Source organism: Patagioenas fasciata, chromosome 11 (genome assembly GCF_037038585.1).
Source record: "Patagioenas fasciata isolate bPatFas1 chromosome 11, bPatFas1.hap1, whole genome shotgun sequence".
Taxonomy (NCBI): domain Eukaryota; kingdom Metazoa; phylum Chordata; class Aves; order Columbiformes; family Columbidae; genus Patagioenas; species Patagioenas fasciata.
In genome coordinates this window covers 17,005,039-17,017,021 of record NC_092530.1, presented here as the reverse complement: position 1 = coordinate 17,017,021, position 11,983 = coordinate 17,005,039, and the positions used below count along the sequence as shown (strand labels likewise).

The following is an 11,983-nucleotide window of genomic DNA, read 5'->3' as shown; positions in this document are numbered from 1 at the left end:
CATCCTGTTTGACAAGCCTTAAAAACTACTTCAAATAAGCCTAACCCTCACTTTGTATGCTTAAATCATTTAAAGCAAGAACAAAATGCACTTCGGTGCATGATTTCTGTAAAATACAAAGATCAACAGTCTGATCTACTGCTGCTGCAACTGAGCTGTTGGGTACTCAAGTACCACAGGAAGAACATTTTATGTTTCCATTCACCATACCAACAAGACATGAAAATAGTTTTTAAGCATTCAATGTAGTGTGAAGTCATAGCCCACAACTTGTATATTATTCCATCTTACCTAAAATCAAATTTGTAATATTTCCAAACTTATTATCACATAGATATGAAGCACTAGGAAGCTACTTCATATAAACTTGCCAACTGATATAAACACACTGTCACACACGTAAACTTCAATCTTCTTATCAATGTCAACATGATGAAAGTAGACAGCAGAATTACCAGCAAATCTCAGCTAATGCATGAACTGCTTTTCTTGCATAATTGAAAGAAAACACAGAAAAAACACACTTGCAAGCAAAACTTTAATTTTCATCAAATGATTTTCTTGTAAACATAGGAGATGAAAAATTCAACTAGGATCCCTATTACTACAAGACAAACAGGGACTAGGTCCTCCACTTGGTTCTTATACAGATCTGTAGATGTTAAATACAATTACCATACACTCATGCTTTTCAGTACACATAAGAATTACAGCTAAATGAAGAGGCAGTCTGTTTATACCTATATATAAATAACTGCTCAATCACAAGCATCCAAAGATAACTGTTGTTTAACATTGGAAACGTTTCAACCACATATTTTTGAGGACTTCGGGATTATACACAAGACAGTGCCTATCCAAGAAACAAAGAATGTAAACACTAACAAACCAGTTTCTGAAATGCAAACTGGACAATGTATTACGATGCAAGACAAAGTGAACTGTTACCAGTTATACTGTAAAAAAATAAATAAATTAACCTTTCCGGCATGAAGCCGTTTTAAAGGCAAGCAGGTGCCCCGCGGAACCGCACAAAAGCCTGGATGCGTCCCGTTCCAGCAGTGCCGAATATTCATTATTCCATGGTGTTCTTTATTTACAGACAGTATTGAAGCACTGCTAGAACCATATCTAAGTTAATGTACAAGTTTAAGCCCTGACTCATCAAAATTCACTGATTTCTACATTTAGACATACTGCTGATTTATTTGGTGTACATTTTAAGGTCAATCTTTCAGCAAATGTTAAATATTTTTCATCATCTATCTAATTTCAAGCATTGCTCAGAAGAAGTGCAAGTTTATCATGGCCATTTACATCATTCTCATTTTGTAGTTTTTCATACAAACTAGGCTTATAAATACTTCAATAAATTTTACTATATAAATGTTATATGATTTATCATTACGAAATGCATAATTTACAGCTATCACCCTAATTTTAATCCTATTAACCCAGATCAATATAAACCTTTGGGATTACCAGTTGAACCTTCTCCTTGCCGCAGAAAAACTCAATTAATCATCATCTGAATTTCTCAGACACCATAGTTCAAAAAAATAAACTTCTGGCTTATCGAAGGCCCAAACACTGCAACAAATCCAGGGATACTAACAACTGGTACACTCCATTTATTATTTCAAATTTTGCTGGGAAATCTAGCATCAAGTTTAAATTGCGCTATTTTCCTGACTACAGTAAATTAAGTCACTAGTGAAAATGTGTGATCTATTAGACCTTATTAAAAAAAAATTTGAACGTAAAATAGTTTCCTGTGAGGCATATCTATTGGATTATATTTGTTTCTAAATTCTGGTATCAGCTTCAAGACCATATAAATTTTTTTCATTATACAAATTAAACATTACATATTCTAAAGCCACTCCAGAACTGTCAATATTGTTGCCTTTATGTTCTATTCATAAAACCCCTCGGAAGGACAGATTGTGAAGCTCACCGTCAGCTTTTTAATTAGCAGATCCAATGATTTTTAGTAGAACTGTGATACGCTGGACTAGAATATGATCTTCTGACTGGTGAGCAAACTTGCACTTTTTTTTTTTCGGAATAGTTTTGACTTGTTGCCTGTTTAAAAGATGGAGGATTCTTTCCAAGATGTAAACCAAAACCAAATTCTCTCAACAAATCATTAATTGTATTTTAGCATTTTAAATTCAATTTTAAATTAAAATTCAAATGCTTTGTTCTATATTTTTTGTGTAGCTACAAACACCCCTGGATCTGGTGAACCTATGACTATTTTGAAATATCTCAGCTATCAATGAAACTATTTGACGAAGAAAGATTATTCAAGCTAAGGAAAGTAAGGCAATCGCAAACTCTGGTTTTCTTAAACCTCTTTTTCTTATCCTTCCTCCCTTACATTTTAGTTTGGGTCAACCTCCTCTTCTACTAAGAGAACAGAGCTCATTCATTCTTCATTATCTGCTTTCTCAACAGCAGGGCTACCTCCACTACTCATTTCCTCAGTTGAAGCTTCGGGTTTTGTCTCTGGTGAATTACTGAATCCAGACTCTTCTGGCACGATCTCATCTTCATCATAAATAATATCTTCCGGATTTGGTGCTGGTGGGCAAAACTCCTCTGTAGGAAACATTTCTTGGAAAATAGTCTCAGCCTATTCAGAAAAAAAGAAGCATAAAATAAACTTTACCTTGAAATGTAATAGCTGGCAGCAATATTTTACAGATATTTAAACATTAACCTCTGTTCTTTCAAATCAATAATGATTTAACACTTTGACAGTAAACACATGGGAAAACTATTCCTCCTTGCAGCACTTGAAAAAAGAAAAAGCGATCTATCCTTTTACAGTGTTCTACTAGGAAAGTCGCAGTGTAACGCTTTCAGCAAAACACTGGTCATTCTAGATTGTATTACAGAATATCAAATATGATTTTTTGCAAGCAAAATTATCTCTTCCACTATAAAAATATCCCCAGTCAAATGCAAAGCATGGGAAAGACCTTCCAGACAGAAAAATCCATTTCACATAATAAGGAAACTGTGAATATGTACAGTCTGCCTCATATCTATACAGGTTTCCTTCTATCAGTTTCTGTTTTTCTCAACAGCTCATACATAGCTCAATTGAGAACTATTCCAATTGAATATTATCATTAAAAACATCTACATATTTGAACACAACACTTTTTTATTCAAAAACCATGTCTATCATTGCAATGTATTATATGAATACATCTATGTGCACAAATGGTGCTGTTCTGAAAAGAACTGTATAAACAACCTTTACTTAGATAAAAGGAGAGCTACTCTTTAATTTACAATGCCACTTCCTCTTCATGCCATCAAGGTTTAGAAATTCAGTACACAAAAAAAGTCAAGTTTTTTGACCACTGCAATGAAAGATATCTAAAAGAAATGTATTCTTGATAACATTACAGGAGTTGTTATTGCAACATACAGAATACAATTACAAAATCTGGGAGAAAAAGAACCAAAATAATACAGTCTTAGAATGATTGTAAACCAGACATTTTATAAAAAGGAGGCCAAAAATCCTTAAAAAACCCACAAGAATGCAAGGAGCTTTGTTAACTTCCCTTGAGCAGTTTTACATGTTCTTGTGCAAATAACCTATTTAAATGCCTATTCAAAAAACAAAACAAAACAAAAAACCCCCACAAAACTAGAGAAGTTCAGGAATGTATTATTTACTGAATCAACATGCACTTCACATTTCCATAAAGGTTTTCTTTTCAAAGTCCTTAAGCTTCTAAGGCAAATGGAGACAAATGATGCAGATCAGAGTGATGTTTTGGGTCGCTAAAAAGGGAAAGGAATATTGCCTCTCGATTTTGTCTATTTAGTAAACTATGCCCTGAAGGCGACCTGTGATGAGAGCTCCCACATAGGCCAGAACACGTTTAATCTTGATATTCATCCTGCTCCAGCCACGGCACCAGCGAGCTGACAGTGGAGGCAGTTACTGCCAACTGCAAAGGCTGATTCCATGATGTGGATTCCTGGCCAAGAGGGAATTGTTTTCAGATTAATACATCATTGAGCATGTCCCAAACAGCTTTCTGTGATAAACTCCACTGCCCACCAGCTGTGGATTTGTATCACCAGCACGTGGATGTAGGACTCCTTTATTAACTCCTTAAATGACCCTGTCTACTCTCAGTTCAATTTAATTTTTCATTCTGCTCTCTAAATTTCACCTTTCCATACCCATTTAAAACTATTTTTATTAACATATGAAAAAATATACAAAAAAAAAAGTATTCTCTACTTCAAATACATGGTTTTGTAATTTTAAAACATTACCTAGCAAGTCTGGGGGCAAGTGGGTAAAATATCCTACAAAAAGTTTACAAAACTAAGTTTTTGAAGGTAAGACAACAACTTATTAGCAAATCTGCACTTGTCCTTGAAACTTCAGAAATATACTTAACATGAGTTTGTAAATATGTCACATTTGGAGATTTCCAGCCCATTGCTAGGAAGATGAAAGTGATTTGCGGGTAGAAAGCACAACAACGTACATGTATTTCCCTCCTCCCCTTCTCTAGAGGTACCTGCACGCTCGATGGGAAGGGTCTGTTCTAACCCTGCGTTCTGCTTTACCTTCAGCCTCTTCTTCATGTTGTTCTCATATACGCTCCTCGCTTTTTGCTATTATGACTTTCAGTTATAAACGTGTTTACACTAAAATATTTTTCACTCTAACCAGTGAGCATTTGTCTCAAAATTTAAAACAAGTTAAAAAAATAAATCTACTCTTTCTGAAAGGCAGCGTTTTAGGCTTTTGATTGTTTCTGCTCCGAGATCTACTTGTTTAACATCTGTCTCGCTGATGGTCAGCAGATTTAACACAAGGGCTAACTACAGCACCTAAAATATTTAAACACAGCTCTATCTACAATACCATTAGTCACTGGTAAGAAAAAGAGTCTTAAGGTAAGACAAAGCTGAATGCTAGAAAAGGTGGCTGTCAGAATCAGAAATAGGCTGCTTAGGTGTACGTAAACAGCTTTTAACTTGAACTGTTTTAAATAACAGCTAAAAAAATCTCATTTAGAAAATAACTTAATTACAGTTTAAAATTGCTACCACAATAATTGTCTTGCTTTATTTTTTGTCTTGACCACTATTTACCCTCTTTGGAGGCAAATTATTGCCTTGTAAAGCAAAATGAAGGGTATTATTAGCCCTTAAGTATACTGTCCTGACCCTACAGTTCAGGCTATGCCAGCCTTCCCATTTTAAAAACAGATTTTAAGAGGTTTATGACTTAGTGATAAAAAAATCCTTGCAACTGGCTAGATGGCACACACATTCTCTGAACACAGCCATTAAAAAAAACAGCTTTAAAAATCACTAGTGCTGGTGAATCCCACAGAGATTCAAGGTGTTCTCACGTCAGCTCCAAAAGCCCCCGACACCACAGGGGCTGCTGGGAGAGATTTGCCTGAGAATCTATTAATATATGGAATCACAGAATGGTGATCTGGAGGAAAAGCATTCCTGCAGCTGTATTTTTTGTTGTTATTGAACAAAACTAAAATCTGCATTTTTGCATGATCTCATCTTCTGCTGAACAGCAGCGGGGAAGGCACAAAGCCAGGTGTGGTATCAAGTTCTTTGTGAATTTCTACACATCTACCCTTCAAGATCTGGTGCCCCTGCACGTTGTGCCGATTGCCAACACGCTCCTTCGACGATCCTTCCCACGTGACAGGCTTTTCTGACCTTCGATTTGTACTGCTTCACCTCTTTAACATTACAGGTGAAAGACTATGTATTTTTGGGAGTTATCATCTATATTTCTGAATTATTTGACAGTTTTTTCTTTCAACATTATTAGAGCAAGTAAGCATTATACCAAGATCATCCTAGATTTCCTTTACCTGTCCAGATTAACTATCTGCTACTCCTAACATTAATATATCAACTGACCTTTTCTCAGGTTTCCTCCCTTCTCAGTTCCACTGACATACACTCTGCTCATTTACCAAGATTTTTGCATGTCTAGCTGTGAAGCTTTATAGATTTGTTAGTACTAATTATCTAGCATAAAGCAGAACCCAGAACAAATGCAGACTGTATTGGACTTCCTCAGGTCTTTAAAATTAAAGGGCTGCAACCAAACAAATTGATCTGCCCAACCTGTTTGACAGCACAGTCATTTCCTAAGGCAGAGTCTGGTCCCGAACAGACATAAACATTTGAGGGTAAGCGGTCATATGAATTTCTGTCAATTCCTGAAGAATCTCTCATGTTAAAGTAGACGGCCCAGAGGACTCTGGGTTTTTCCAGCTCTTCATTTTCAGCATCTGAAAAGAAAAATAAGTGTTTGCAGTAATCTATGTTCATATGTAATAAGGTAAATATGTAATCTACCATACTAAAAGTCTATTTATTAAAATGGAATTCCTATAAGAAGTAATTTTTTCCTTTAAAAAGCCAATTAATTTTACTTTCTATTCTTTCCTGAGGTGCTTTTTCAACATATTTTTCCTTTAAAACCATAGATATGTAAACTCTGCTTATTCTGTACACACTATGTTACATAAGATCCAATTATCACCTAAAAGCATTCTACCAAAAAGCTTGATCTAAATTTAATGCCTTTCCACTTCATGTTATCTAGTTTACTCTGGATAAACTCCATAAGCATATGACAGTCTGAACGAGTCCTCCACAGCCTGTGCCAACTTGAAATTATTGCATTCCATATGCAAAGGTATTTTTGATGTATACTTCTTTCCCCTCCTTTAATAGTTTATCTTTGTATGGGAACTCTTCTCATAGCAGATCTTCGTGTGCTTTACAACTGAGTGTCTTCAAGTCAATCTAAGGAAACTAACTAATGCTTATGGTTTAAATAAAAGAAATTTTAAAGAAAAATGCCCAAAGACTATCCCCCACCCCAGATGAACTGCAAATAAAATATTACCAAAACCCAGGAGTATTCTATGTGAGATGTGTGATATGCACTAAGTAGAATCTCTAAGCCGTGGAAATACTGCTAAATCAATATAATAAACAATTAATTTATATTTATCTACGTGTACTGGAGACTTGTACTATGCTACCATACTCATTATGAATACAAAATGACCATAAACAACGTCTTGCTTGTTCATCATCTGTACGTTCTTGCAGTTACTTTGCACATTCCTATAACCCCCCTTGCACAGGCAGAAAAACCTCTGGGAAGATGAAGGTCACTTTTTCACCAGGAAAATGCAATGGAGGAACACACAATATAGTTTCTTAGCTTAATAGATCCTATTTGTTTGTCATATTTGCTGTCCCCCTTTTGGTATTTTACCTCCTCTAAAATAAATGAAGCTTGTAAAAGACCTTGCAAGATTTACTCCTTTCCAAGGAACACACTTCTAGATAACAATGGCATTCAAAACAGCATTTTAAAGCTGTTGAATTAGGAAAAAAAAAAAAAAAAAAAAAAAAGAGATAAATCTATGCTATTCCTTCAGTATCTTTTTATAACTGTCAAATACTTAAAAAAAAATAGGTGCTACCCACACTGAACAGTTTGAAATATAAATTAAATTCATCAGCCTGTGAAAGCCTGAGCCTCAATACAGGGCAAGATGCTCTTTAATATATTTAAAAGTTCACATTGCTCATAAAAGTTACTTCTTCCTCATTTAGGCAGGAAAATGAATGGAGTCCTCTTCTCCAGGTGACTTTGCCTCTTTGACCTGCCATGGCCCAGTGCTCACTTTATCTGGTGATTCATTTTCAATAACTCCAACAGTATTTGTTCTGACATTTTAATTAAAATACGACCACTACCTCATCCTGATGATAAAAAGGCCTATGTGTCAGTGAAAACTAGCTTTTCAGTGCCTCGGTGCACCTGAGGAGCCCTATGATCACAGAGTTCCTACAGAAGAATTTCAGCCAGGTTCTAAACAATACATCATTTCAAAACCAGATCACTTTAAACATTAAGATTAATGCTAACCCCCCCAAAATGATTAGAAGACACTAAACTGCAAGCTAACCTTTCCTTCATCAACTGAGCCTTTGAAACACATAGCACTGCCTTGGAAATTTAAGATATAGGTTAAATACTAAAAGTTAGAAATTAGAGGGTTTTAAATTAACAAATATCAACATGAAAAGCATTTGCAGTTCTCCAATCTAATAAACTTTTCTATTTACAGACCCTAGTTGTATTCTACATATTTTTTTTCGTAAAGGCTTTTGTACTACAAACCTAAGAAAAAAATTGTATCTTTGGGACATCAAAATAAGTGCCTTTTTATGAGCAAAAAAGAAAATGCATATTATATAACACTTCACTTCCTATTTAAAGACTTCATTGTCTAACAAAAACAGTAAGATATTTGTTTTTTTCATTAAAAGGTAGAGGAAAAATCTTGTAAAAATGGAAAAGAACACAGAAAAACAAATTAGTGAAAAGCTGAACTTGACCCTTCATGAAACACTATTCTTGGTTACAGAGCCCTGAGAAGAGAAAGAAAGACTGGCCACATAAAAGACTGCACGTTTTTTTTTAACAGGAGAAAATTCTACCTGAATTCATGTGATGCTTGACTCATGAAGCATAACAATAACTATTACAGGCAAAGCAATTATAAATATTATAAAATACATCCACATCTTACTAACTTGCATATATATGAACATGAACGCTTCCAATGACAGCCAAGTATTGTTTTCTCATACAAGAACTATGGTTTACTGTATTTCAGTATGAGCACACTATATTTAAAAATGCTTTGCTAGGGTGACAACAACATCGTCTGTGTGCACCCAACCTATCCTATGAGCATCTACAAAAAACATTATTAAATTCATGATCTCGGGATTAAATGTCAAAGATTTCTGTGGAACGAGCTCTAAATACCTCAGGGACAATTTCATTCTAGGCAACAACTGCTTTGTCAAGAGCTGCTTTCCCCTGGGACTGTGAAATGGCCCGTCTCATGGTCAAAGTTCACAAAAGTAGCTGGCAAGGTTTCCTTGAATTTAGGGCCAAATAGCTCATTATTGGAAATGAAATCTGTCTTCCTGAGAACACTGCTGTGGGTAACAACTTTATGCTTCCACTGCTTCAAGTAGAATCCAGAGAATTTCAATTAAAAACAGCAAACAAGGAAGCACTTGAAGAAGAGAATGGAAGGATGAGCAATGGTGTTGGAATAAGAGAAGGTAAAAAAAGTTTGAGAAGTCTATAGCACTGAGCACAGCTGGCAGCTGGAGGAGAACAGCAGATCACTAACACTTGGGAGTTTGTGATCTTCTGTTAGGGATACCTAAGTGATAGAACACTAAAAACACAGTGTAGAAAAACAGATTCACAAATATGAATACTTCATTTCACTACTGCACCTTTGAAAGACATGCTGAGGAGCAAATGTGTTTCCATGAAAAAGAAAGTGTGAAAAATTAAAAAGGCCCGAGACACAACCTTAAGTTAAACCACAGCTGAAGAAGACATGGAACATCAGATAATGAAATACAAAAACCCCTGACATCTGTCTAATCAATCTCACTCTCAAAATAGATTCCTTTACTTTGAAATGCTGATATCTGAATAGCAGTTTGCCATATGTTGACTCTGATGACACATTCAGATGTTCAGTAACTGATGCTCCAATTACAAGGGTAAATAATATTTTTGCAAAATAATCTATTAATACTTCATTTATTTTTACCTTTTTCCGTATTTACATTGAATAACTTCTGCACAACAGGCTCTAAATCTTCCCTAGCAGTTTTAGTTGATGGACAGGTTAAATGGACTAAATCTGTGAAAAGAGAACACAAGCTAATTACAGTCACCAATACACAGATATATAAATATCATTTACAGTGTTTAAAAGGCATAGCAGGCTTTTTGAAATTGCTGCTCTTCATACAAATCACCTCCTTTAACCCAGAGATACTGCGTTGTGGAAACACAGCATATATACACCAGATAGAGAAATTTTCTCAATATATCTCATAATTACCTCTCTCTTCAGTGCAAACAGAGAATATCATTCTGTGACCAGGTGTCTACTGATACCAGGAAGAGCAGCACCGAGAACCTGGTTAATACACTGCATTTGTCATTAATGACCTCTGGAAACCCTAAGAACATTCTTACCACAGTGCTGACAGTCCAATAGTTCAAAAACATACGAAACCCACAAATATCCCTGCTTTCATCAGCAGCCTCCTTTCAGAACTCAGTTGGGATCCAGTGGGAATTTGGAAATTTGGCTACAGGTAGTTTAAGTCCAGCTGTAAAGGAGTAAGTAGGAAGCTACCCCCGAGCAAGATTTCCATTTCTTTTATTGTACTAAAGAGCAAATAGGTGACGAAGGGAACAGATGCGCGGTTTAAGATCCAGCTCACGCGAGCAGGCAGTGAACTGTTTCTCTCCAGCCACACGAAGAATGAAGAACAGTGGGAACACTGGCAGTTTGTGACAAACCAGAGAGAATTTAAAGATAAGTGTTGCTGAATATCAGATAACTGTTTTGCAACATAAGTTATGGCATACACAGTCCCATGGTACAACAGAACAAAAAAGCTCGACAATATTTTTTTCATCCACCTTCTTATAAAGTGAGAGAAATGCCAGTTTCTGTTTGGGCGAGGGAGAAATTGTGTTGGGTGGGCCAGTAAGGATTTACGATCATCTGCAAAACTGATTCCAAGTACTTGGTTTCAAGAGGTGCTCTGTACACATCAGAGACAAATCACAGAGTACAGCAAACCCATACTGGAAAATGATGGCATGAAAAGATTTTGGAACACAAAACCACATTTGTGGAACTGTATAATTAATCAAAACTCACCCTACAGCATGGGCGAATCAATGTCACTAAATCTAATCTTGTGTTTGTGAAAATGCACAATTTTGCTTGAATAATGCAGAGTTGATATTCAGATTGCTTGCTCATTTAGTTGTTTTCCAGAAAATAAAGTTGCTAAACAGATCCCTCAGGGACCGCACAATTCCTTTATTTGTTCTGTTTTGCAAACAAGTGAAGTTTCTGACTCCTTCGAAAAGAGAATCACTTGATGCAGCTCTTGACCTCTTTGTGTTCCACTGGTCTCGATTCAGACACAGAACCAGCTTTATCCCACCTGATTTTACATCCATTCATTCAGATACTTAAAAACCTCATCTTAAAGCTTTTAATAAAACTGCCTGAACAGACTCATTTGCTACTGAACAGTTGTTTGCAAAGACGTATCTGTCAGGGTATCATGAAGAAGCTGAACATATCTTTGTACCAAGTTTAATTTGCTACATTTTTTAGTTCATTACTGTACTTTTTTCCATCAATAAAATATGTCACACATGTGACATTTTTCCATTTTCACTCTCAAGTCTGGCTACATTTGTGTCATTATTTAAAAGTCCATTGCACAGATCTTGAATGGTTTCCTGGCCACAGTTTCACCACAGAAAGTTCGACACAGACTCCAGGAGGACCACAAATTTAACCCTCATGCTCCTCTTCTTTCCAGTTGCACATGGAGATTATATTCAAATATCATTATTCATTTTTTATTTAACCAAAACTAAACCTTCTGTTTAAAAGAAATATGTACTAAAAAAAGGAAATGCAAACAGGTGGTGATAGCAAAAGTTTCTCTGTAACCTTAACTAAATGTTTACAACCCCAAGCGTTGTAACACAATCTATTCTTTCCTCAAAAAAAATCAGCTATAGATCACTAAAGTTCACATCACTAACTTTGTATAAAATCTTTTTTATTATCTGTAAGGTTATGGCTATGAGTCACAGTCATCAGTATATATTTTGATTATGTTTGATTTACTCAGGTATAACTGCATTAGTTACAGTGGTTGCCAACATCTGTCTTCAAGTAATTCTTCTAGCAAGAAGAACGATGAGTTTAGTTCATGATTTCATCATTACAGTCTCAATTTTTAGGGCAAGTGAAGGAGTTTGGTTCCACTCAACTGGCAATACAGA

At 35.6% G+C, this 11,983-nt stretch overlaps 1 protein-coding gene across 1 annotated transcript in view; it reads right to left on the bottom strand.

Annotated features, from left to right (window-relative positions):
• Nucleotides 1-524: 524 nt before the first annotated feature.
• The window catches only part of CHM (CHM Rab escort protein), a 57,109-nt gene continuing 45,650 nt past the window's right edge, over nt 525-11,983 (bottom strand). The window contains exons 13-15 of the mRNA XM_065846738.2: nt 9,702-9,794; nt 6,154-6,320; nt 525-2,638 (exon numbers count right to left, since the gene is read on the bottom strand). Coding sequence (XP_065702810.1) covers nt 2,432-2,638; nt 6,154-6,320; nt 9,702-9,794 — 467 coding nt within the window. The 3' untranslated portion in view covers nt 525-2,431. The remainder of the gene's footprint in view (nt 2,639-6,153; nt 6,321-9,701; nt 9,795-11,983) is intronic.